Source organism: Ciona robusta, chromosome 1 (genome assembly GCF_009617815.1).
Source record: "Ciona robusta chromosome 1, ASM961781v2".
In the NCBI taxonomy this organism is placed as follows: Eukaryota; Metazoa; Chordata; class Ascidiacea; order Phlebobranchia; family Cionidae; genus Ciona; species Ciona robusta.
The window spans coordinates 6,436,791-6,451,042 of NC_143235.1; the positions used below are offsets into that span (position 1 = coordinate 6,436,791).

The 14,252-nt window shown below is 31.0% G+C and overlaps 1 protein-coding gene across 7 annotated transcripts in view; it reads left to right on the plus strand.

Annotated features, from left to right (window-relative positions):
• The window catches only part of LOC149741858 (uncharacterized), a 54,663-nt gene extending 41,197 nt beyond the window's left edge, over window positions 1-13,466 (plus strand). For 2 of the 7 annotated variants that reach the window (XM_089887483.1, XM_089887475.1), the window contains exons 2-27: window positions 338-472; window positions 1,502-1,596; window positions 1,972-2,067; window positions 2,127-2,211; window positions 2,270-2,326; window positions 3,058-3,080; window positions 3,155-3,235; window positions 3,442-3,507; window positions 3,618-3,675; window positions 4,452-4,538; window positions 4,651-4,893; window positions 5,947-6,088; window positions 6,158-6,294; window positions 6,439-6,552; window positions 7,008-7,232; window positions 8,146-8,308; window positions 8,372-8,543; window positions 8,724-8,903; window positions 9,293-9,401; window positions 9,816-9,995; window positions 10,055-10,690; window positions 10,771-10,911; window positions 11,404-11,505; window positions 11,583-11,691; window positions 12,254-12,584; window positions 12,851-13,466. In XM_089887483.1, the coding sequence (XP_089743609.1) occupies window positions 407-472; window positions 1,502-1,596; window positions 1,972-2,067; window positions 2,127-2,211; window positions 2,270-2,326; window positions 3,058-3,080; window positions 3,155-3,235; window positions 3,442-3,507; window positions 3,618-3,675; window positions 4,452-4,538; window positions 4,651-4,893; window positions 5,947-6,088; window positions 6,158-6,294; window positions 6,439-6,552; window positions 7,008-7,232; window positions 8,146-8,308; window positions 8,372-8,543; window positions 8,724-8,903; window positions 9,293-9,401; window positions 9,816-9,995; window positions 10,055-10,690; window positions 10,771-10,911; window positions 11,404-11,505; window positions 11,583-11,691; window positions 12,254-12,584; window positions 12,851-13,100 (3,948 nt within the window). In that variant the 5' untranslated portion in view covers window positions 338-406 and the 3' untranslated portion in view covers window positions 13,101-13,466. Of the gene's footprint in view, window positions 1-67; window positions 473-1,501; window positions 1,597-1,971; window positions 2,068-2,126; window positions 2,212-2,269; window positions 2,327-3,057; window positions 3,081-3,154; window positions 3,236-3,441; window positions 3,508-3,617; window positions 3,676-4,451; window positions 4,539-4,650; window positions 4,894-5,946; window positions 6,089-6,157; window positions 6,295-6,438; window positions 6,553-7,007; window positions 7,233-8,145; window positions 8,309-8,371; window positions 8,544-8,723; window positions 8,904-9,292; window positions 9,402-9,815; window positions 9,996-10,054; window positions 10,691-10,770; window positions 10,912-11,403; window positions 11,506-11,582; window positions 11,692-12,253; window positions 12,585-12,850 lie in introns of those variants that run through there. The other 5 variants (XM_089887571.1, XM_089887726.1, XM_089887654.1 and 2 more) reach the window with 5 other exon arrangements.
• Window positions 13,467-14,252: the final 786 nt, after the last annotated feature.

A 14,252-nucleotide genomic window follows, 5' to 3' on the forward strand; every position in this document is an offset into this window, starting at 1 on the left:
CGAATTTGTCATCGCCTCCTAGCGGAAAAATTTTTCCGTCTTCTCTGTATAGCTCCATGTGTTCTTTATCAAAAATTTCCCCTCAATATGAAAAAATGGTGCTAACCCTTCCCCTGTGTTATAAGGTGGAGGGAGGATTTTTCACTCGCACCTGGTTTTTCATATAGAGGGTAAATTTTTGATAAAGAACTAGCACGATTGATCTGACTGTGATTTTTTTCGTTATAATTATTCAAGAGAATTGTATTAACTAAAGATTGAAATAAACCATGTTTTTATAAAAAGGTCCGATGGTAAGAAAGTTCATAATCTAATTCAGGTTACTGTATTTTCAAAGATTGTAACATTGTGCTTGTCAAGTTTACCTGCCAAATCATTAATGACCTGAGCTGTAGTACTTACCAGAATGGCCGAAGGAAAAAAATGCTGCATATATCTTCCCAATGATAGGAAGCTGGAGCTTTCTGTACAAGTAATGTTTTTGTGATGCTTGCATAATTGATAGTTTAAAGGGGCATACCAACGAAAAATCAAAATTTGTGTATTGATAGATATGCTCAAATGTGATCTAAAGGTACCAATAAAGTTTCAAAATACACAGCTTTTAAAAAAAATGAGTTTTAAAACCGCAAATTCAACTGCTGGAGTAAAAAAAAATTGGCTGTGGCGCAATGCATGGGATTTCCCATAAGAAATAATTTCACTCAACTGTGTTCATTTTTAGTTTCTAAAATACTGAAGAAAGTTTAAATTTTATTTCTGATTTGCTATAATGAATGCTTCTTCTTCAGGAATATATAAAAAAATTGTAAAACATAGACTTTATTATGTTTTAATTTTCGATTGAACATACATAATATGCTGACTCAGCACATTTTTTCATATTAGTTAATTTTTAACGCTTTTTTATATTAAAATGTTCAATATGTCTCACTGGTACCTTCTGTACCATTTTCCTTATAAAAAAGTCAGTTGTTCGTGTGAATATTAGATTTGAAAAATTGCTTAGTCAGAACAATCTGGTATGTAGTTAGGTTCAATCGAAAAATTAAAACATAATAAAGTTTACATTTTTATATTTTTTTATATATTCACATAGAAGAAGCATTCACTATACTAAATCCAAAATAAAATTTGAATTTTCTTCAGTATTTTAGAAAATAGAACAATCAAAGTTGAGTGATTTTTTTTCTTATGGGAAATCCCATGCATCCTCGAAGCAGCGGAATTTGTCATACTCCAGGGTTTTTTTCCACGCAATTTTTTTAAAAGCTGTATTATTTTAGGAAACTTTGATGGTACCTTTAGGTCACATTTGGGCATCTCTATCCATATACAAATTTTCATTTTTAATATGTGAATTGGCTAAATATATAAATATTAAATTATATAACCATACCAGGATGTTGGCGTAACAAAACACTTGCTGTAACTCCTGTGGTTACACGATTGCGCAAAAACTTAATATTGATACTTGTTTATTAATTCATATTATATTTAGTCCAAACATCTTGCAAGAGATTTGCTAGAAATCGTTGCTGCTCATTTTAAGTTAAGAGAGAAGGAATATTTTGGAATTGCTTACAAAAGTGACAGGTTTGGAAAGTGTTTTCATAATTTTTGGGCTAGTACCCTTTAATCTCTTTTTATGGAATAATTATTCTAGCTGTTTGCGTTGTTACAATATGCAATAAAATATATATGTAATACTTATACTTTAACAAATAGTAACAATCAAAATATTATTTTTACCCAAACATTTGTGATTAATACCAACCTACATCGCTGCTTAATTAAATTTATGTAAATTAAACTGACGGTCAGTGAAACATTGGTTCGTCCATTATATTATTTGCATTTACATATTATGATAATCATTGAAAATTAGATTTGAAAAATAATAATAGTTCCGTTAAATGCTAAAGCCGTTAAGACGAATTTTATTTTGTTTTTTTTATTTTCTTTTTATAGTGGTCATTACTCTTGGTTACAAGCTGACAAATTATTATTTGACCATGACGTTGTCAAGAAATCTTCAAGTAGAATCGATTTGTTATTTGCTGTCAAGTAAGTAATATAATATTTTACTTGGTATTTGTAACAATGGGTTTCTCTTTTTTATAAAGATTTTTTGTTGAAAATGTCAAGTTACTTAAAAGTGCTACAACTGCTGAGCTTTACTTTCTTTACTTAAAATCATTAGTGTACAAGGTATGTATTTGTTTGTATTTTAAGCATTAAGATTTGACTTACTACAACTACATGGCAGGGCCATCTAGAAGTTGACAACAATACGGAATTTCGGTTGGCAGCTTTTGTATTACAGGTAACTTTAGTCATTTCATCTGATAGCATTAGCGTAGGATTGTTTTGTCATACAAGGTTTAAATTAGCAGGTTGCAATTTGAAAACTGCAAATCATTTTACAGTGATTTTGTAGAACAGACTACTTTTAAGTTAGATTAACATTATTACCACCAATATGTGGGTGATTAAGGTTTATTGTGCTGATTCGCATGCAGACCAACATGTAAAAATAAGTTAAAGCTGTTCCGAACTGTGTAGAACTATCTTGTGTAAGGATCAAAATAACAGGCTTTATGCTAGGCTAACTTTTTTTACCTTTTTAGATATTATATATATTTGTTTTTATATTGACATGTACAGAAAAATGAAATATATGTCAACGTATTTGTTTGGTCCCCATTTTTTGCCGGTAACAGACGCTGGCCCAAAAGTGTTTTTCTATTTTGTTTTCCATCTGAAATACACCGATTTGCTACTTTATTGCATGTAATTCATCTTAATTTAATATGAAATAGCTGACGAAATAAACACAAAAGCTTTTTTTGCAATTATACCCATCTTACCCCACATGACCAATTTCCCTAAAACTTTTCATTTAAATTCACCTGGATGTAATTTAAGTTTTGTATGTTTTCATGAAGTATATATGTTATAAGTTTAGCGCAAATCCTATAATGATTTATTAAATAAATAAATATATGTATTTTATATATATATATATTTAATATATATATATATGTTTTTTTGCAGACATACTACGGTGATTATAAAGAGTAAGTACACCTAAATATTAAACAGTATTCTTCTTTCGCATATTAATAAATGACTTTCTTATTATTTATTTCAGTGCTGACACTGCTATTCGACAGTTGAGAAAATCTTCAGTTTTATCGAACAAAGTGCTGAGAGATTTTACCTGCATGGAGTGGTATGTCAGCAACAACATAGACCTTATTCTTGTGTCATTTCTATTATGGTTATTCAATAGTATTAACAGTTATCACATTAAGTAATTGCTTTAATATTAAAGTAACTAGTTTTTGTTGTTTTATAATCTTTGCAGTAGTTGTTTAAAATTCTTCATGTGTTACACAGAAAATGTATTTCTGTTTTCTTATTCATGTTTTCAAATAGTGAAAATGCTGTTTTGAAAATCTACAAAGACCTGAAAGATTACAGCATAGGAAAAGCCATAACCAGGTTTGATTTTCTGTTAACCATATTTGCTTTGGTAATTAATATCATATAAATGGTGCCATTGTGATTTTGTTAATACCTGAATATTGTGTTTTATGTGAATTATTTTCCAGTTATTTGACGACGATTGAAACTGTGCCAACATATGGGGTTCACTACTTCAAAGTTAAGGTATTACTTACAATATCAACTTTTTTGTTAATAAAACACAGATGCTTGGAAGCTTTAATAAAATTAATACCATTGTTTATTTTAGTTGATTAGAGTCTCTTTACAACACTGTAAACTCATGCTTATGTTTACTTATAAACATTTTAAAATCTGTAATTGGCTTATCATTGTACTTGTCTCGTTTTCACGAAGATGTTTACATTCAGAGATTCTTTGCTTACAGCTACAGCATAGGTTACAGATGTGGGTGCTTGTGTTACTAATAACAATTCAACTGATTATTAATGATTGTGTGAATTAACACGAATATACTAACAGTATGTTTCAGCATAGAAGCTCTCTATGTACTTTTACAATCAAATAAAATCAGTAATTATTTATTAGTTCCTTATGAGCAAGTAATTAGTATAATATATCCGGATATTAAGGCAATAGGCTTCCTATATATGCGGTAGCTGCCCCATAAGGTAGTATAATGGTGTAGTAACACATTGTTCTTCTGCAGAGTTTATATAGTGTTGGCAAAAAAAGGAAATTTAACTGTAAATAAATTATTAAAAGAGTATTTATTTAATCCGCCAAACTTGTGATTAATAACTAGTTGTCAAAGTAGTCTAATCGAAATAAAGGAAGTTAGGTATATATAATATATGTACTTTATACTTTCTTTATACCAACTTGTCAAACATTCTGAATATCATTGTATTTCACAAATAAATTTATAACAGTCATCTGTGGTATGGAATAAACAGTTTGATTACTTCCATCTATTGCAGGATAAAGGAGGAACAACCTGGTTACTTGGTCTCAGTTACAAAGGAATTCATCAATATGATGTTCATGATAAAGTAAATCCTGTAAAGGTAATTGCTTATTTTGTGTACACATTGTAGTAACATTGTAGGTACTTCATTCCTGTGTTAATTATTGTTTGTGAAAGTGTGCAAGTAGTATTGCCTGTTTTCTCTCATTTAGAGTTTCAGTTGGCAACAGTTGGAGAATTTGTATTTTCGGGAGAGAAAGTTTTCAATTGAAGTAAATGATAAACATCAAAGAACAGAAGGTCTATTTTCCAAAGAACAATTTGGTGATGCGAGAAGGAAAGTTTCTTCTGAAGTTAAAGTTCATGCTTGGTATGGTTCACCAGCACTTATCAAGTCAATTTGGGTTATGGCTATTGACCAACATCACTTTTACTTGCAATGCAAGCAAAGCAAGGTACAAAAGGTGTTGGAAGTATAAATATAAGGCAAAATTAATGGAAATTAAATTGGTTAACCATAGAAAAGTACTTATTAATGACATGTGTTATAAAACTAGCATTGTATTATCTTTATATTAATAAAAATATATGATTCAATAAATGACACTTAAGTAACCTTGTATGATGGGGCAATGATAGTCGTATAATACCAACGTCTTTATTTTTCATACCCCTCTTGCTATCCGGAATATGATAACTAACTGATATAGTGTAGAAGGTGTATGGACTGTCTAACTTAAATGAAAAAGTAATCAGTTTTCTTTAGATGGTTCCTACTAAAATAAAAATTAAACATAAGTTTTATCATTCTGTGTGTATTATTTGTAGAAATGAAACATTTCCCTTTTAACTAATACTAATACAGAAAAAAAGACGTACAACCTACTAATTTAAAGCCAACTTTGCTTTTTATTCATGTTAGTGAATAATAAAGAATAAAAGAAACAACCTATAACAAACTGTCAGCAGTTTTTGCATAGCGTTACATAATATAACTACTTATTAAAACTCTTTAGTTTATGTGGTCCAGTAAATAATTCCCTACACAGCAGCGCCTGTGTTGTATTGTAGTTGCTAACCATCGTACCGCATATTAAAACTTCATATGTATGTGTGTACAGTAAAGATAATATTTATTTTTTTAAACTTTTAATTGCTATCACATAACAATACTCTGTATACTTTTACAGTCTTTCTTAGTCCTGTCATTACAGGAAAGGCTACTTTCACTGTGTTTTAAATAAATTCAATTGGTTGTTAACCTTGATTTTCCTTTTATACATTCATAGCCACGTGTTGTCAAGCTGTAAACATTATTGTAGCTGAAATGTATTTAGATAAACAAGGATATTTCTTTTTGTTTATGAAGTACATTTATTTTATCTCAAGTTCTCAACCAATTTAAACGGATGTTAGTTTATTGTAAGGTTTTGATACACACCACATGTGATGGCTTTCTACAATCTGTATCTTGGCTTTCTTTGTTCCTAACATTTTATTCTTTTCAGGTGAAACGCCATGCTTCAAACAGCATTGTGAATCTCAGCAATGATATAACGGCAAATCGTGAGAGCCTTATAAATGTAGTTAAAGATTCTTCAGAACTAACAAGAAAACAGATTCGAAATTTAGATGTGATGGTAAAAAAAGGTTTGTGATCATTTATTTATATAAAATTGGTAAGCATTTATGCAATTAACAAAATACATTATGTTACAGGTTCAAAAGATGAAGCCCCAGAAATGAGAGCTGCGAAATGTCAAATGTTGGTTGCTTTAAAAAAACATAAAACTGATTTAGAAGATCGATTGTATGACAAAGTTCAGGAACTTAAACAAGTCTGCCTCAAAGAAGCTGTGAGTTAGCATTCATGTTTCCTATTTAAACATGGTGTTTTAATATGCTTATACTTTATTGTTGTTTGAAACACGACACTTACATAGTGTGGTACAGTTTATTCCACCTTTGGTTCAATTTTCTTGCAATATTTTATCAAACAGGATCTAACAGGCAGATTACCACAAGAATACATACATTACATGGATCCAGATGAAAAGCAGCCTAAGATAAATAAAAGGATTGGAGCCGAGTTTAAAGTGAAACTAACAAACAAGGTAAGTATTATTATTTGTTTAAAAAAAGACATTTCTATTTTAATACCCAAGCACCTGTTTTGATTTGTGCAGATTATTATCAACAGCATTATAACACGGGTTGTTATTGTTACAATCGTAGTGGTCGGTTAATCATATCTAAGTTTAAATATTTACAATGTAGCAGTAAGTGTGTTGTTAATATACTTTAACAACATTTATCTCCAAACACATTATATTTCTGTAGCTACAAAGCATGTTACTTTTCCACTATATCTGCATCTAGTGGTTAGCATTTATACCAGTGGTTGATTTGTTAAGTTATATTGTAAACATTATGATTCAACTGGATAATTAGGGTTTCTTTAAACAATTATTCTACATTGTATGATGTTTAACAATTTTTCTCCAATGTATGATGTTTTTAATACAAAAGAAATTATCCAATTGTAATTGGAAATTGTTTTTTTTTCCAGGAGAAAGGTTTCCGATCATCAGACAGCACTGCCATTTCATCTTCACCAAGTTTGAACTCAGAAAATAGCGATGATATGAATAATTTGGCTCAACTTGAAACTGAATTTGAACTTTTGACGCAAATTGCAAACGCTGCCAAGAAACTTGCTTCTGACCCAAACACCAAAGGTCGAACACGAACAAAACGTTTGGGTTCTTATAAAAAGACGCTTGAAAAATTACAGGTGAGTAATAAAAGAATAAAATATTTTCGCGTTTCTTGCCCAAAGGGGCACACTATCGATAAATTAAAGTTTGTATATGGATCAAAATACTTCAATGTAATCTAATAGTACCACCAAATATTCAAACATCGAGACAGCTTCTGAAAATAATGTGTGTCAAAACTACAAATACCGCTTAATAAGGCCACCCTAAGTCTCACTGAAAAAAAGTTATGATTTTATCAAAAATCGTACCCTAAGTACTGTTACTGAATTTACAAGTTTCTGAAGAGATGTAATTAGTTTGTAAATGTTTCAAAACTCTAACAGATTCAAAAATCTATCCGGCAAAACAACCGAGCAGTATCGGGTGAAACCCTATTAAGTTTTAAAATACGTTGTTGACATGCAAACAAAAAGTTCATCTTCTTGTAAATAAGATTAAAATTAGGACCACATTAGAAAAAATGACCTACAGATCCCATTTGAGCAGTGGTTCTCAAAGTATCGGTCGCACAGGGTTGGGTCGCGCCATAAGGTGATTTAAATCTCAAGATTTTTCCTTTTCAAGCTTTCGGTTCGCTTTGTAGCCTTATACTTACCATGTTTTTCTTGGCCAGGTAGACTGTTTGTGTTTGTTATGAAATAGTAGGGATTAACACGTGAATTCATTGCATCATAGTATGGATTGACCGAGATTTATTTAAAATTGTAATCATAACCTTTTCTTTGATGTCTATAATTACTGTCTTGTTGATAATCAAATATATTTATATATATATATGTTAAACTCATTTTATTATTAAACTGTTTTTATGAAAACTTAACAATAAATCAGCTTTGTGTGACAAAACTAAATTTACTTTAAAAAAAGTTTACTATCATTATTTTTCATGCACTGTGTGTGTGTTATATTTGCTGTGTCTCACCTCAGGTTGTTGAGAATAAAATAAATGTGGTGCGGAATCGGTGTGGGCAGAAACCTTCTGTTCGAGCTTCAACGTTAGAAACAGATCAATGTGATGACATTCTGTTTGAAGATGGTGGAATTAGTTTAAGGGAAGAAACAGAATCAGAACGAAGTTCTTTATCAGATGGTATTATAGTTTTATTATTAATTATGCTATTTTTAATTTGTTGGTAAATTATTTTAATCAAAGCTCTTCTTCTGGATGATGATACTTCATTAAGCAGTGGAGGAGACGCGTTATCCACGCACAGTACTCCAGTTTTCCTCAACCTCACCCATCCTCCTCATCCTTCATCAGCGATGAGCGGAATAAAAGAATCATCCGCTGAAGTTGATAATGATAATGGTGTTACCATACACAGGTTACTTAACCTACCACATTTAGATATTACTGGTTTGTGCAATTTATATTTCGCTGTATACAAAGAAGTGATTTCAACAAAGTGATTTGCATTTACATTTCAAAAGCTTTAGATTTGTAAAAATGTATATTGAGTTCAGACTAGTCATTGACCTTTTTTCATGCCAATTGTTCTTATTAGATCTCTGACACCACCACCTTCATTTGAAAGAACATCTAGTGTAGGAAGCTCTAAGAATGAAATGAAAAACGGTCGAATTTCCAACCAATCCATATCATCATCACACTGTTCACTGTTGAACAGTAAACAAGAAAATGTTCCAATTCGAAATTGGATTCGATTGAAGTGGGAACACCCAAGGTTTAATTTATTATTCTAAATTAAAAATGCATAATTCTTGCCAAATAAACAGCTGATAATCATAATATTGGGTGAAACAGTGATAATGGTTTATTTAACCAAAGAAATTAAGTGGTAAATTGTTGCAAATAATCATTAAAATGGTAACTAAACAAAATAACATAATATATCTCACTTGTTTTTGTATTTTTGTCATTAAACGTTTAATTGGATGAGCGGTAAATTTTGCCTAAACAAAATAAAAACAATTAGGTAATGATGAGAATTTAACCCAAGGAAAGGACTTTGTTTACTTACTAATGTTGGGGAATTTATATCAATTCATATTTCATACAAGTTTATTTAGTAAAGAAATCCAAAAAATCAAAACATGTGTTTTCAATGTTTAGAACAAAAGTGAATCGAGGGTGGCACGAATCATCTTTAGATAGTATTGATGCTGATTCAAATACTGGTAGGAACAGTGAGGAACATCTGGATCAAGATATTCATGATGAGGTACATCTCAATATTTTGGCATTAAGTTGATGTAACAAATCTTACATACTTTTGTATCTAACTGTTCCCAAACTGTGATGACATTAATATGCTGTTCATTATATTTACAATCAGTTATATTATATAACTTTTATGTATTATGTACGTTATACATAATAAGTTATAATACAGTAGGAGGGGGGGAAGATGGGACACCTTTTAACCCTATTTTCTCATTCAATTTGGTAGTAAACAAAAAACATTTAAAAAATTATAAAACTGTATCATCACGACTATCATAGGTCGTTGTTAATTGTTTAAAACACGATCAGGATATCTGGATATTATGTGCTAAGTTGTCCTATCTTCCCCCACCCTACTCTATGTAATCTATCTATGAATTAACATAGGTTCATGTTTTAAAATTTTTTTCAGAAACCTCGAATAGGATCATCTGATGCTGATGTAACACCACTTGGTTATCAAATAGATTTACGACCGAACAAGTTGCTGTGTTTGGATTACAACCAACCATCCAACCTAAACAGTAACGATAACAATCACAAGACCAGAGATTTAGGTTTAGTTTACGACATGTCAAAACTAAAACGTGAAGTAAGTTGCATTAATATGAACTTAGTTAATGGCATTTTTAATTGTTTCTAACATTATAGATTAGTGACAGCGCTCTGTCAGAATTATCTGTTCAAAGCAATCCTGTGACATCATCACATCAATTCACTGTTCGCCCCCAGCATGATGTACGACCAAAAGATTATCACAGAAGTGAAAGTCTTGTTGGCAAAGAAACACGAATACCTGGTTTTGATCATATTCGAAAAAGAAGTTCCAGTTTTACAGAGTCTCCAACTCACACTGCATATCGTACCAATAGTAAAGCTATTGGAAAAAATAAAGCTAGGTTAGAGAAACGAACTGCCCACATGCAAAAGAATTTAAATCAGGATTCGAACTTTGAGAGACATCATTCAAGAGTAAGCTCAGATGCTTCGTCTACAAATATAAGTGAACATAATCTGGATAACCAAAGTAACAATTCTCAGGATCTACAACCAGCAATGTTTGACACAAATCTTAATATAAGGATGCAGTATTTAACAAGAAGTTCAAGCCAACTGTCGTTCACGCTTCCATCAAGTAAACCAACCACAGCAGTCGCTCAATCTTCACAACCAACCACCTTTGAAGAACAACCTTTGTACGTGCAACAGCCAAGAATAAGCCAGTTGCCTAAATATTCAAGTGCCCAACCACACTACGCAGTGAGCTCAAATTCTCGTAACATAACGGTTAGTTTATTTATAATCAATCCTTGTTATTACTGGTAGAAGGTTCTCTGTATTACAAAGTTTTTTATCACATTTAATAGCAAACGATTCCAAACATGCACCGTGATGCGTTAAACAATCAAGTTTACCGAGATATTGGAATGGGTTGGGTTCCTTCATTACACGAATATGGAAGCAGAGAAAGTGTCGTTGAAAGTGCCAGTGCTCAATATAAAAAAGAGGTTTTACATTTATTTTTATTTTTAAAAGAAAGTGTTGTTTTTAATAACTTTTTGGTAATTTATAAAAGGAGTAGCTAAGACAGTCTATAGAAAGATTGTAGTAGAAAAGCTGTCACTGAAGTGAAGACACAACAAATTGCTTCAGTTGGATTTAATAATTTTGCACAGATTTGTGTAATACTAATCTGTGTCTCTTGAATATTTGTATGGCAGGTTCTTTGCAACTTGAAGGGCACTTGTGTAATCTAGGTTTAAAACCAAATGCTTCTGGCATGCTCAAGTATGTCTTTGGTAAAGATATTCACCATTGGTCTTTACTGAATTAGCATAACCTAGCAATAAGTGTAGGGTAACAGTGTGACACCATGGATGCTTTCCAATACACCACCCATGTGACTGGTATTACCACCTTTGTTTTGTAATATTTACTGTTCATGGTGTAAATTTCTAAATTTATTTATTTGACATAAAATATATTGCTTGGTTTCCCAGGACATTCAACGTATGCTTAAAGATCACATCGCAACTAAGAGAATATCGTATGGTTCAAGCCAAAAAATCAAGAATCCTGACACTACTCAAATAAAGCATGAAGTGAGAGACTAATATATTTAACCATCACGTAGATTAGGTATTCGTTATCATTTATGTTATTACAAATACATGAACAGAAGAACTGGCCAGATTATCAAACACATCTCCAAACATCCAGTTCTTCAACTATACCTTCCACTCCAAGAATGAACTTCTATCATCTGCCAACACATACTTCATACCCAGGTTTCCATATAACGTTATCAAGTTTGTTTCGTGATATTTACCTATGCACTGATCACAAATGTTTAATAGATGCATTGTTTAATTGTATAAAATTATACTGGAAAATTTAAATTGTTGAAACTTTTATTTGTTCTTTAGTTTGTATTTTATGATAACAAATAGCACATATTTAAAATGGTATTAATATTGGGTTTTAAATTGTTTCACCACAATGCTGGTAAAACACTTTCCCATTTACTTTAGATTATGTAATAACATGAAACCCACTTTCATTTTCAAACTAATATTAGTCAAGATGTGTTTTGACAATTTTTCAAGCATGTCACAATTACTGTAAGAACTTTACCTACCCAAGGGGAAACTTACATATATGGTAAACAGAAACACCATCAATTGTAATGCTTGAAAGCCAATGGTTTGTTCCCAAATTTTGTTTTAGTTTTTTTTGGAAACATAATGTCTTATTTGTAAAATACCGTTTTATATTTGTGCATGCAATATAGTAGTATGTGTTATTTACAATGATTAACTGCATGTAACTGACTCCATACATCAATAACAGTGATTCACCATCAACATCCGCTGCCACAAAATAACACCCTCCAAAATATTCACCCACACCAGCAAGGAATGATAACTGATAATAAGATGAAACAACGGCTTGTTCTTCAACATTATATTCATCATAACCCGCATAATAAAGCAATCAAGCATGTTCGAACTGACCCACTAGTTCCATATGCTCAATATTCTGAACAGAACTATTTTACCGATCCACCAGTGACATCTAGTAATCAACAAGACCCATTACCCCACCACATGACACATCATAATGCGAAGAATGTCAGTAAAGAAGCAAATCAATATTCAATGTTTACAATATCAGATAAAAGGTTAGTAATTGTACTTTATTTGTTTATTTCTAAACTTCGTAAAATCCTAGTGCACATTGTCCTAATCGTACCATATTATATGTTAGACACATCTATTCATTTTTAAAGTCTTGTTCCTGTCATATTTCCCTTTAACATAAATGAGGTTGAATATAAGCCACCTTCTAATATTTAATTTTATCTGTGGTTTATATCAGCAGTACTTTGCCAATTTATGCAACACGCTAAAAATTATTTTAGATAATTATTAATCAATTTTTTTATAGGAAAAACCTAGAATCATGGAGAAGACCATTAGATGTCAAACCGTCGCCACATATCGTCAAACTAGGACAGACTTACAACGTGACAAACTTAACAAATCAACAACACCAACCAGATTTAATGTTAAGTAGACCCAAACCACTTAACGAACAGTATAAACATAGTAAAAAGAAAAACAAATCTCTGTCTGCATCAGCGGAAGATTTACTTTGGTCTGAAAGCAGTGAAGGACAAGAAGGAACTCTTGTATAGTTTCCTGATGATTCTACATTTTTTCAACCAATATATTTTATTCTTTTTTTGCGTTACAGATAATTAAGTTCTTAATGAAAAATTCACTTTTTCCTCTTTACATACAGCTTGTGTATAGACTTCCATGAGCTTCCAGTGTAGTGCAATATATAAATTGCATAATTTGTTTCATGAAAAAGCTAATCAATTATTTTCATTCATATGTAATAAGTTGCTTTATAATTTAATCACTTTAATAAACTTATATAACCTTTATTTAAAACACGATCAATTATTTGTGATTGGACTTCGTTATATATTTTACCATTGTTGATGCGCTTCCATGTTTGTGATCAAATCTATAACTAATTACAAACGTGAAATGCTCTTGTGAAGGTTATGATAGGCACAATCTCCATTAATTGAATATTTAGAGTTTTGTATACTGCCAATTAATCAGGTATGATAGTTAAATAATCGTGAGTAACAAGTCGATCATGATGACAGTCACCAACTTATTGTCACGTGGTGCGACATCATGTTCTAACACCTTTCTTAATGTGTTGCCACACAGCACATTTAAGGATGTAAAAAAATTATGTATTGCCACACATTTAGGGGACGTTTTATACTTTTTAACCAAATATGTTTTTGTAAAGTTTTGTTTCTTTTTTCAAAAAAGCGAACCATGTTTTTTTTAAACATTGATAATTATATGACATTTATCTTAATCTATATTATGTTTGTTCTTTGCTGTGAAAGCTAGTTTAAAATGTTTTGGCAAACAGAGATTTATGTTATATCATGTTGAATTAACATTGTAGTTTTTAAATATAAACTATAGATCACAGAATGCAATGTAACACGAACTGCATAAATATTATCTAGTATAATAGCCGATGAACGCAACAACTCAAAAACATAATTAATTCCGCATGCAGATGAATTGCATGACTACTAATACAACCTTAAACAAATGAAAATCATATCTATTGTCTCATTAAATTGATGTACACTAAACTGATATAAACCGGTGATGTCACAATAATTTTAAATGATGAAAGCTAGAAAATTGCTATTTTGCGCCCATGCTGACTTTGTGTTCTTTTCTGTATGACTGACGAGACAATTCATTTTTTAGACAATCCATTTGTGACTAATGGGTTGGAGCAA